Source organism: Condylura cristata, unplaced genomic scaffold, assembly GCF_000260355.1.
Source record: "Condylura cristata isolate star-nosed mole 26May11 unplaced genomic scaffold, ConCri1.0 scaffold00015, whole genome shotgun sequence".
In the NCBI taxonomy this organism is placed as follows: domain Eukaryota; kingdom Metazoa; phylum Chordata; class Mammalia; order Eulipotyphla; family Talpidae; genus Condylura; species Condylura cristata.
This window is the reverse complement of record NW_004567116.1, coordinates 75,107-86,586: the sequence shown is the minus strand read 5'-3', so window position 1 is coordinate 86,586 and position 11,480 is coordinate 75,107. Positions and strand designations below refer to the sequence as shown.

The following is an 11,480-nucleotide window of genomic DNA, read 5'->3' as shown; positions in this document are numbered from 1 at the left end:
GCGGGCCCGCGGTGCGGACTCGAGGGGCGAGCGCGGCGCACCGGCCCCGTGCGTGGGCCTCTCTCCTCTGCCCCCTCAGGTGCCCGCGGCGCACCTTGCCCAGCGCTCGCCCTCCTCCCGCCGCCGGCTTCCTGCCCCCACTTTCCCGTCCCTGCGCTCTTCCGACCCCGCGGGCCCAGGAGGCAGGGTCATGGGCTGCTCCCTTCCTCCCTGCAGGCGGTGACCGACACCTCCCCCTGGGCCCAGAGGAGGGGCAGCCATGTCTGCTGTGGGGGCAGCGGCGCCGTACCTGCACCACCCTGGAGACAGTCACAGTGGCCGAGTGAGTTTCCTGGGGCCCCAGCCCCCCCGCGAGGTGGCGGCGATGGCCCCACTCCTGGCCGACTTGGACAGGGGTACATTCCGTAGGCTCTTGAAGCTAGTGGTGGGCAGCTTGCAGGGAGAGGACTGCTGTGAGGCCGTGCAGCACCTGAGGGTCAGCACGGACCTGCCGGAGCAGCGCCTGGGCACTCTGCTGGCTGGTCTGCACGCCCTGCTCCGGCAGGCCCTCCGACTGCCTCCCACCAGCCTGACACCGGACACCTTCAGGAACCAGCTGCAGGAGCTCTGCATCCCCCAGGATTTGGTGGTGGACTTGGCCAGTGTGCTGTTTGGGAGCCAGCGTCCCCTCCTCGACTCCACAGCCAGGCGCCAGGCGGCCCGGCTGCCCCACGTGGCTGACGTGCGGTGGCGGGTGGATGTGGCCATCTCCACCAGCGCCCTGACGCGCTCCCTGCAGCCTAGCGTGCTAATGCAGCTGACGCTGTCAGATGGGTCGGCTCACCGCCTTGAGGTGCCCACAGCCAAGTTCCAGGAACTCCGGTACAGTGTGGCCCTGGTGCTGAAGGAGCTGGCAGAGCTGGAGAAGCGGTGTGAGCGCCGGCTGCAGGACTGACCAGTGTCCGCCCCTGCCCTCAGGCCTTCTGCGGCCCCGGGTGAGAGTGTTTTGAATGTGGTTGCGTCTGTTTAACTGAAAAGCAGCTGTGCCTTTCAGGGCTCTTTCTTGGAAGTAAAGCAACTGCAGACATGACGTCCTGGTGGGGTGTGTGTCCGTCCCCACCCCCTTCTCGCCTGTGGTCTCACTGCTAGTCCAGGGCCCCGCGAGGGCCTCAGTGCAGATGCCCTTCAGCTGCCGGGAGCTCCATGTTAGCTCCGGCCCCTTGCTGCGTGGTCATCTGGCCTCACCGAGGCAACGTGGCAGCAGGACGGGGGCCCGGGTGCAGCCGTGAGGGGCTGGTGGCTGATGCAGATGAAGCTGGGTCTGGGGGACAGGCTGTCACTTAGCTGGGTCGTGGGTGGCTTCTTTGGGGAGGTGGCACCTGAGCAGACTTGACGGAGGCAGAGGGCTCAGGCCCCGCGGCTGTACCATGGGCTGAGGGGCACATGAAGACCCCTCACTGCACCTCAGGGCCTGTGCGAGCACCTGGGGGACGCTGAGCAAAGGGAGCGGCATCTGGCAGGGTGTGAGGGGCCTGCAGGGTCTGAGTGAGAGAGCCGGGTGGGGCTGGGTGCAGTGGGTGCACCCAGCAGGGGCCTCAGGGCCTCCTCCACACACCGGTGCTTTCAGGATGTTCCCAGACCCCTCTGGCCTCATCTCTGCCTGGAACCATGTCATATCTGAGGCAAATACCAGAGCTGTGGGCAGGATCTTCCTCTGGGCAGGTGGCCTGGGTGCCTGGCTGGCACCCACTGTGCCAGTTTGGGATCCCCAGCGCCCCACTCAGTACAGCAATGGCTCAGAAGCACAGCAGCCCCAGGAGAGGGGGCGGGGGGGCGGGCAGGCAGAGCCTCACACTCCACTCCTCTCCCCTGAATGGTGGCTGGGCTTGGGGTTGGGTGTCTCTGCTGCCGCTGGGTGGACACATCGGGTCTGCCCAGTCCGCACCAGCCTCGGGCTTCTACCTGTTTGTTGGAACCGTGAGACCATTCTAAGGTGCATTGGAAAACTCCAAGATACCATAAGGCACTGGGACCTGCACCCTCTCACCGTGTCCTCACCTGGGGCTGCCCCTGCGGGTCCTTCATGGAGGTTGCACCTTCACCACCCCATCACTCCACACACCTTGGGCACCAGGACAAAAATGGGGCCCTGGGGGAGCACAGACATTAGGGCCCAGAGGAATGTGCTGTTCCAGCGTGTTGCCTGTCAGGACGACCCTGGCGTCGACTGGCTATGGAGCTGCTCAGCCGGGGTGCCGGTCTGCTTGCCACAGGCCCCCCTGCCGGCCCAAACCCACTTTCTGGCGGTGCCCTGGGTGCAGCGGCAGACCTGACCTGGCTGTGGCCATGTGGCCCTTTTAGGCTTGTGGACCCTGCAGAGGGTGAGCACACCCACTTAGGGTCACCACAGTGAAATCTGACCAGTGTGGGTAGAAGTGGGTGTGAGTGCACCCAGACCCGCAGTGCAGGGGCCCTGGTGACTGGGATCACGCTGCTGGGGGGCTACAGAAGTGCCCTCCACTGCCTGCAGTGGGAGCGGCCCCGCCCGCAGACCTAGGTGTACCCCGTACCCCAGGGTGTTGTGGCGCCTGCCTACCTGCCTCCCAGGATCCTGCAAGGTGCAGCCAGCTGCTGACCACGCGGTGCTCTCCACCGTGTCCTGGAGCCACCGCCACCGTGAGCAGCAGGTGGGAGGCGTCCCCCACAAGGACGGGCTCCTCAGCCGTGTAGGGTTCCAGCCTAGTAGGTCTGTCCCATGGGCAGGGTCTGGGGACTCTGAACCACCAGCCACTTCTGCCCCATCACCACCCTTGCCGACCTGGGCTCTGCAGCCCAATGCTCTGGTCACTCAAGGTGTCCACATTGCTGGGCGGGGTGGTGAGGAGGCTGGTCAGTGGGCTGGCCGCCTTCTTCCTGAGTTGGCACTGGGATGTGTGGCCGGTGGCTGGGGGCAGGCGGGACTGACTGAGCAGGACTCCTGGTGTGGGGCAGGCAGCAGGGAGGGAGGGCTCATCCACGAGGCCCAGAGTCAACCATGAGCCTCCCGTCGCGCTGCCCCGGCCACTCAGGGAAGCCCCTCCGGGTCTGGACCTCAAGAGGCAGGCAGTGGCCCTGGAGGTGGGAACCACAGGCCCCAGACAGTGCTGATCCAGTGCCAGAATTCAACAAATAATCTGATCAGCGAGATAAAAGTAACTTCAGGCTGAAATTATGGATTTAATTTATTTTCTCCACAAAAGTAATCCAAGTATGTAAAAATCTACACTGAAGAGTCCTGCAAATTCTTTCCTAAAATCTTTTTATGCACACAAGAATTGGGGTCAGAGGTGCCGGTGTGAGAAGACGCCCCAGAGACAGTGGGAAGAACAGGCGGGTCCACTGAAATCCACCGCTGAGGGGCAGAGACAGGAGGGGTCTGCTGCTCCCTGTGGGTCACTCCTTGGCCGGGGATGGATTTAGGCCACAGGGGCAGCTTCATAGTGCTGACTGCCCCCTGCCCCCAGGGTGCCCTAGAGTCCTGAAAACTCTTGCATGTTGTTATTTACTGAAGCCAAGATCGGGAATCACAGCTTGAAAGTAGAACAGAATTTTCTAGAACTCACCCCCCCACCCCCGCCACAGACACCCCCTATCACAGTCCTCAGCGCTGGAACCCCAGGGCTCAAGATGGCGCCTCCTTCAGACCAGGAGTCTTGGTCTCTGTTGGCTTCTGTTGCCCTGGAGCACTGAGGTGAAGCAACTGCTGTTGAACAGAGGAGCAAAAGGCCCAGGCCCCATGGGCAGGCCACGCGGCCACAGTGTCCAGCCCCGTTGGGCGTACCAGGGTGCCATTTCTAGTGTCTCTATGTCACAGATGGTCTTCTGTCCCCAAATGCTGACATGTTATTTTTGGCTCTTGCAACTGCTGAAGGACAAACAGCTGCTTCAACATAAATTTACGTGAGCAAACATCAATCTCAGTAACTGGGAGTATCCAGGCAATGGGGCCAGGAGTGCTGTAGACAGTGCTGAGCAGCAAGACGAGGCTGCAGCTGTGCAGTCCCCTCATCCGGGGAGCCCCTCCTTGGCTGTGGTATCTCGTGCTCAGGGGTACGTGCTGCCTCAGGAGTTGGCATGCAGGCAAGAGGCACCTTGTCTGCCCCCTGGGCAGAGGGGAGCCCCAGGTCCAGGCACTGGCCCGACCTCCCCTTTCTGCCACCAGAGGCAGCATTTGGCCTTGGGATGGCATGATGACCATGTGGCCATCCACGTGGGCTGGGTCCTCTGGAGGCCCTTTCAGTGCCCAGCAGCCTCAGCTGCCAATGGAGCTGGGAAGGGTGGCGTTTGCGCTGGGACCTGGGCCGTGTCCAACCTCTATGTCCACTGTGGAGCCTCAAATACTCCACAGCTCGTTATCCTGTGCATGCCCCACAGCACGGCAGGCCCTGCAGCACAAGGTCTGGCATGCCGTCCACACGCTCTGGCCCACGGTCCCGGTGCCCTGCAAGCCCAGCCTTCCCAGAGCAGATGGGGCCCAGGCCATGCAGGAAGGTGGGCTATAGTGACTCCACCCACCCTGGCTTGATCCCAGCAGGAAATGGTGAACCCAGAAGGTTCCACCAAACCCCGAAGGGATCTGAGGCCCCCCTGTGCTGCCTTACCTAGGGGGTTGGGGGGGGGTCTCTGGCCCAAGCACTGTGGCAAGGACACCAAGACCAGCTGGTGGGGCTGCTGCTGGGCCCTCTGCCTTGGAGCCCGTTTGCAAGTGGGAGGCAGGCCCTTGGGCGGGGGAGGTAGACACTGCTGCTCACAGGCTGTGGTTATTGCTGAGATGAGGGGTGTGGGCCCAACCTGCTGTCCAGGCAGTCCACCTGTGAGAACTCCAGGTCAGCGCCTGCCTCACACACCGGCCAGTAGTAATTCTCACCAGAAGTGGCCAGACATGCCTGGATGTGGGAAGGCTGTGGCAGCCACCCCATCCTGTGCTGCTCCGTGAAGGGCCTGAGTGCCTCCTGCTGCCAGCCTGTCTGCACGCACCCACAGGCTCCTCACGAGAGGTGTACTGGCAGCAACACCAAGACCTGCCCACAGGCCAGGGACCTGGCAGCCTGTGTGACAATAGCAGTGGCTGAGCCTGGCCCGTGGTGGCGACGCAAGCCTGTACCTTCCTGGAGGGTCATGGCCAGCCCCCTGGCCGTGGGTCTGTGCTGTCCAGGTGTAACCAAGGAGCCCCATGCACAGCTGGACTCTCTTTGACTGCCATGTGACACTCAGAATTGCAAACAGGCTCTGAACTGCAGGGAGTGACCTCCCAGGGTGGCCAGGCCAGCATTGTAGCCAGAGCATCTGCAGGGATCTGTGCCCACTCAACAAAAGGCAGACTGACCAACCTCTCCCGAGGGGGGCTGGTGGCCATGCCCCTGATGAGGCACATTAGGTTAAGGTTTTGGGCCCCACCTCCCCTTAACTTGTGCCAACTTGAGCTAACAGGAGCCTCACTGTGGAGGCTGGTGCTCCAGGGAAACCAACCCGGCCCTGCGAGCCTGGCCTGCACGGAGCTAGGGCTTCTGGCCGCCCCTCTGCAGCCCTGGGCCACCCTCTGAGGACTCAGCACCCTGTACACGTGCCCCAGAAGTGAGGGATATGGGTTTGATGGGTTGTGACATGGTCACGTCCCAGCAAATACAGGGAATGTGGAAGGGCTTGGTCTCAGGAGAGCTTCTCCATCTCCTCGACATTCTCATCATTTCATTACAAATGAGCCCATGTGAAGTGTAAGTTAAGGCTGTGGGTTTATTCACATTTATCTTACAGAGGTGAACAATCTACCCCATGTGAATTTTCTGATGCTGAGTCAGCCTTGAGCTCCGATTAAAAGCTTTGCCACATTCATTACACTTGTAAGGTTTCTCTCCAGTGTGGATCCGCTGATGTATGATCAGATGCGAGCGCCACCGGAATATCTTCTCACATTCGCTACACTTGTGCAGCTTCTTCACTGTACTCACTTTCCTGCGGCTAACGTGCGTGGGGCCTTCCAGGGTATTCCCATACTCGTGGCACCACTGGGCCCTGGTGTGGATTCTCTGGTGCTCAATGAGATAGGAACTCCGGCTAAAGGCCTTCCCACACTCACTGCACCCATAGGGCTTGACTCCGGCATGGATTATCTGGTGCTGGAAAAGGGTCGAGTTCTGACTGAAGGCTTTCCCGCATTCGCTGCATTTATAGGGTCTCTCCCCAGTGTGGACCCGCTGATGAATGGTGAGCTGTGTGCTCATGCTGAAGGCTTTCCCACACTCTAGGCACTCGTAAGGCTTCTCCCCCTTATGGATTCTCTGATGGTAAATGAGACTGGAGCTCTGGCTGAAGGCCTTTCCACAGTCACTGCATTCATAGGGCTTCTCTCCTGTGTGAATTCTCTGATGCTGAATTAGATGCGAGCCCTGGACAAAGCCTTTCCCACACTCCTCACATTTAAATGGCTTCTCTCCCGTGTGAGTTCTCTGGTGGCGAATAAGCCGTGAACTACAACCAAAGGCTTTTGCACACTTGTTGCACTTATAAGGCTTCTCTCCTGTGTGAGTCAGCTGATGCTGACTAAGGCGAGAGACCCACCTAAATGCCTTCCCGCACTCATCACACTTGAAGGGCTTCTCTGCATTGAGGGTCCGCTGATGTGCAGGGAGGCTGGGACCATCTGGGGTTCTGGGGACTTGAGGTCTCTCCCCAGCATGCATCCGCTGGTGCTGAGCAAGGGTGGAGCTCTGGCTGAAGGCCTTCCCACACTCCTTGCAGGGGTAGGGCCTCTCTCCAGTGTGAGTCCTCTGGTGTCTGACCAACTGGGACTGCTGGCTGAAGGCTTTCCCACACTCGAGGCAGCCGTAGGGCCGCTCTCCTGTGTGCACTCTTTGATGGTGGATGAGGCTGGAGCTCTGACCAAAAGCTTTCCCACACTCCTCACACCTGTAGGGCTTCTCTCCAGTGTGAATTCTTTGATGCTGAATAAGTTTTGAGCTCAAACGAAAGGCCTTTCCACATTCAACACACTTGAATGGCTTCTCTCCAGTGTGGATCCGCTGGTGCTGATTCAGCTGTGAGCACAGCCTAAAGACTTTTCCACACTCCTCACATACATATGGCTTCTCTCCATGGCAGCGACTCTGACCTTTCCCCTGGAAGCAATCAGGAAACTTACCCCAGCACTCCTGACACCTGTTAGCTTTCTTCTCTGTGTTAACTTCCTGATGTAGAGCAGTATCTGAAGATCTGAAACTCCGGCCACACATGTCACATCTGGGGGACACTCCCTCTATGGCACCTTCCTGAGCCCTCTCAGACCAGCCACCCTGCCTGTCCCCTCCCCAGGCATCCTCCTTGGCGCAGGTCTTCCAAGGTGTCATGGTGCCAGTACTCAGGTGGTTACTCTGGAGGAGAGAGGTCATCACCTTCAGCCTAGGGCTGCCTGGCTGGTGCTCTGACCAGTCCTCAGAATCACAGGTGCTGCCAAAGCCAGGGCTCTGAGCAGGACCCTGCGGAGGGGTGCTGACCATGGCCACACAGGGCTCCAACGTGAGGCTGTGCACATCCTCAAAGACCTGCTTGTTAGCCGTCCTGGTTGCAGAACCTGAAACAGGACACAAAAGTGCTCTTTATCCCCTTCACCAAGAGAAGGCAAAGAGGGTGGGAATGTGTGCCACCAGGTCACCCCTGGGGACTGGGCACCATCCAGGACAGGCTGCAAGAGCACAGGCATGCCCATTCTCAAACACGGTTCGCCTCGCCCTTTTGCCCCTCGCACGCAAGGACCATGGGCCTGGCAGTGCTCAGACTACCCTGTGAAGTGTACATGGCAGCAGAGAGGGGATGGAGTGAGGGAAACCCGCATGGAAGTGAGTCTGAGGGGGTGGGAAGCTCCTGGGAGGCTGGACATGGGAGTGGAGGAAAAACTGGACTTAAAACTAAGTGGGGAACGAGCACGTAACGAGGAAGAAGAGGCGGAAGCGCTGTGTGGGGCGTACAGGGGAGAAGCCAGAATGTTCACCGAGGACAGAGAGGGACCCCAGGCCAAACTTCAGCCTCATCCCTGCTGGCCTGCCCCTCAGCTTCCAGCCAGCTGTCACTGGCTCACATCATCGGTTTCCCCCTCAGGGGTGGGTTTCCAGTCTACCTACACTGCCTCCATCCTGAAGCCTCCCAACGTTAATCTTCCAGACAGACTTTGCAAATATGCTTCTCTAGACCCCAGAAGGCATGGGTCACATGCCATGGGGCCATGGTCACATCCTGCTTCATAACTAGTCACAACCAGCATTGTAACCAGCCCAGTTCTCCTCCAAGCTGCACCTGGGGGCAGAGCTTGGCTCCAGCCACACGTGGCGGGTGGCCACTGGGTATGCACGAGCCGCAGGCGCTGCACCTCCACCACGCAGAAGCTGATTCCTGACAGACGGTTCTCCCTGACAGCATGAGACCAGTGGCGGAACAGCCAGCCCACAGGACGGCCACGGCCCAGAGGCCAGACGACTCACACAGCTCGCGAGAGGCGCTAGGTGCGCCCCGCCAATGCACACCCTCCCAGCCTTGCCAGAGCCCGAGACAGTTTCCCACCTGGCCATTAACCTAGGAACCCGCTCCTGCGATGGGTCAGGGCAGCTGACAGGGTGCTAGCTGTCCTGCTCTGCAGGGCCTCACGCTATAGGCACAAGCTTGCCCTCCCACCCTGCCGACGGAACACGAGTCCAAGCATAGTGTGGACGCCAGCACGGCCCCGCAGGCATGGGCAGGCCTCCTGCCACCTGTGAGACCGCACACCTGGGAGGCTGAGTGGCCACTGCCAGGGTCACTCGACAAGCGCTCACTTCCCTACAAGCCCTGCCTTACCCCAGTGCCCCCCAGGCCTTGTCCAGGCTGCCGTGTCCAGCAGAGCTGGCTGCACAATCCCCCTCAGGCCCCGGCACAGTGTTCCTAGAACACAACAGGGAGGACCCATGGAGAGAGGCGGGGGGATTCAGGTCCAGGTCTGTGCTTCCCTTGGTTCGCACGTCTGTACTTTACTCAACGAAGACGACAGTGACACCAGCAAGGAAACAAAAACTGGCTCAAAACGAGTAACGGGCTTCCCTGGTGGCACAGGGGTTACAGTGCAGCACTGTGAGGCTGTCCCAGCCACTGCAGCCTGAGGTCCATCCCCAGCCAATGAGTGACCCTCAGGGAACTGCTGACCTCTCCTGTCTCCCCGCTTCCCCCTCAGCAGTGGGTTTCAGGAGATCCACATGCTCTGCTCCCCACTGTGTCTCTGGGGAGTCCTCTCACCACCCCCCACACCTCTGGCCTACACCCCAGTTCTTGTGCGCTTAGTAAATAAATACGCCTTAAAAAAAAAATCTAATAGCATTTTTGCCAACATGCACCAGTGTTTTCTGCCACGCGAGGCGGCCTGGCAGCTGTCTGAGCAGCCACCAATGGGCCCCCTAGCCCCACTGTCCCCAGGTTGCTCACTGGCCTGTGTGCCCCTGGGGCCTGCCTGCAGGCTCCCACCCTCGAAGCCCTTGCTGGGCATGGCTACTCTGAACCCCACCCCACTCCTGCGCGTGGGCACCATCTGCCACAGCCTGGGTCTTACCTGCCTGGGAGACCACTGGTGCCTCGGACCCCTCCACTCCCTGCAGGTCCAGCACCCACGGCTCCTGCCCCTGCTCCAGTCGGGAGATCAACTCAGGCTTGAAGACCAGGAATCCTGCTGTGTGTGTCGGAGGAGACTGTGTTGGTGCGACTAGAGGCCCAGCACTGACCCCTGAATTTCCAGTAGAGGGCACGGGGTCGTGGGGTCAGACAAGAGCTTCTGCAGGGACCCAGGGGATGTGGAGCTGGGCCTCGCGTGCCGGGCCCAGTCCTGAGGCCCTGCAGACACCCACGCACCAGCGCTGCCTGCCAGGCCCACGGGCCCACACGCCAGGTGAGCATGCTTCCCACCCACCATCAAGGGCTGGCCACACCCTCGAGCGATACTCCCCTTGGGTTCCCGGGAGGACAGAGAAGAGGGCAGGCAGAGGTCAAGGCCTGGGATGGAGTGGACCCCACGCCCTAGAGGAAACCTCGAGTGCCCCAAACACCCAAGGAGTCCAGGCACCAGCGGGAGCATGACGCTGCTCTGTGCCCTTCCGGGGCCAGCAGCCATGAAATGAGCGGTGACCGCATCCACCCAGTGAAACCAGGGGATGTGAACGTCACACGCCACAGAGACGAGATCGCAGAGCACAGGAAAGTAAAGGTGGGAACCGCCGTCACGACGAGCCAAGAAGAGGGAGGTGATGGGGGCCGCAGGTCCACAAGGACGTTTTGTGACACACAGCACCTCGGATCCCACACCCTCCATCAAGCGGAAACACAGGCTTTCGGCCACGGGGCCAGCGGCCCCAGCAGCAAAGGGGTCCTGGCTCTGAGCACACAGCCCGCGAAGAAGCACAGCTTCTGGAGCCTGTGGGGAGTGAGGAGCCCCAGGGCGGCCGGGTGTGGAATCCAGAGAGCGGGTCCTGGCACGGCGGCAGATGCCTGCTCCGTGTCCGGCTGCCCCAGCCGCAGCCAGACCCCTCACGGGCCCAGGGTGCTTGGGACCTGCAGGCTAGGGCCCACGCACATCCTGAGGGGCGCACATCAGTGACAGACCATCTCTGAGAACAGGCGCCCAGGGGGCCAGGGGCCGGCAGGGCTGGAGGGACAGAGGGCACCCCGGCATCGCCCCGGAGCTGCCACCACTTCTGCCTCGAAGCCCAGGGGCCTCAGTTTGTCGTCCAAGTTCAGCTCTGCCACATGTGAGCCCAAAGGTCATCTGCCCGCGAGGGCTGGGTCACGTGACAGTCCAAAACTTGAAGCTCACCGGGGTTGCTGTGACCCCTCCTGGGCGCAGATCCTGCCCTCAAAGGCTGACAAGCCCAAGGACTGTCCAGCCGGGGGTCTGGCCACGTGACCCCCATACCCCAGCCAGAGTGGCCTGGACGGGCGGGTGCAGGGACAGGAGGGGCAGGCTCACCTAGGCCCGCCACACTGCTGTGGTTCTCCAGCATCACCTCCTTGTAGAGTGCCCTCTGGCCGGGGTCCAGACACTGCCACTCCTCCCTCGAGAAGTGCACGGCCACATCACCAAAGGTCACGGCCTCCTGAAAGCACACACAGGGCAACCCAGGGCCCTGAGTGCCCGGCCATGGCGGCCCCAGCTCAGGGCAGGTGTCAGGCGCAAGCTGGGCTGTAATGGGGGCAGGGACCCGGACCCGGGACGACCCCCCCGCCGGGAGAGGGGGCTGTCAGGCCCTACCATGAGGCGCGCGGCTCGATGTCCACAGTCTGGCCTGGGCAGGGACCTGCAGGCGGACAGGGTCAGAGGTCAGGGTGCTGGGGCCGGCTTCCAGGAGCCGGCGGCGCTTGCTGGGCCGTCAGCGCCTCGCGCGCCCAGCACCAGCCTCCCGGCATCCTGGTCGCCTCTCGGCGCAGCGTGCGGGGCCCCCTTCGCGAGGATTCTGGGG

The 11,480-nt window shown here is 61.3% G+C and overlaps 2 protein-coding genes across 4 annotated transcripts; one reads left to right on the top strand and one right to left on the bottom strand.

The window, feature by feature from the left end:
* Positions 1–128: 128 nt before the first annotated feature.
* COMMD5 (COMM domain containing 5) lies at positions 129–1,069 on the top strand. The gene has a single exon (XM_012725245.1). It carries the CDS (start codon positions 260–262, stop codon positions 932–934), a length of 675 nt encoding a protein of 224 aa, XP_012580699.1. The 5' UTR covers positions 129–259; the 3' UTR covers positions 935–1,069.
* Positions 1,070–3,595: 2,526 nt separating this feature from the next.
* ZNF7 (zinc finger protein 7) lies at positions 3,596–11,450 on the bottom strand. Of its 3 annotated transcripts, none has more exons than XM_012725286.1 (4): positions 11,273–11,450; positions 10,991–11,117; positions 9,584–9,700; positions 3,596–7,585 (listed from the first exon to the last, which is right to left on the bottom strand). In XM_012725286.1, the coding sequence occupies exons 1-4, from the start codon at positions 11,273–11,275 to the stop codon at positions 5,784–5,786; spliced, it is 2,049 nt and encodes a 682-aa protein (XP_012580740.1). In that variant the 5' UTR covers positions 11,276–11,450; the 3' UTR covers positions 3,596–5,783. The 3 variants fall into 3 exon arrangements, with proteins under 3 accessions (XP_012580740.1, XP_012580741.1, XP_012580742.1); XM_012725287.1 differs by having other exon boundaries at positions 9,584–9,697; XM_012725288.1 differs by lacking the exon at positions 9,584–9,700.
* Between the last annotated feature and the right edge of the window lie 30 nt (positions 11,451–11,480).

What these genes read in the sequence shown, in the direction of transcription:
- COMMD5 (XM_012725245.1), top strand. Translation starts at nt 260, where the DNA reads ATGTCTGCTGTGGGGGCAGCGGCGCCGTACCTGCACCACCCTGGAGAC.
- ZNF7 (XM_012725286.1), bottom strand. An exon ending in CAGCAGTGTGGCGGGCCTAG is followed by an intron (nt 9,701 to 10,990) that starts GTGAGCCTGCCC and finishes CGACACACACAG; the next exon opens with CAGGATTCCTGGTCTTCAAG. An exon ending in ACCAGTGGTCTCCCAGGCAG is followed by an intron (nt 7,586 to 9,583) that starts GTAAGACCCAGG and finishes GTCCTGTTTCAG; the next exon opens with GTTCTGCAACCAGGACGGCT.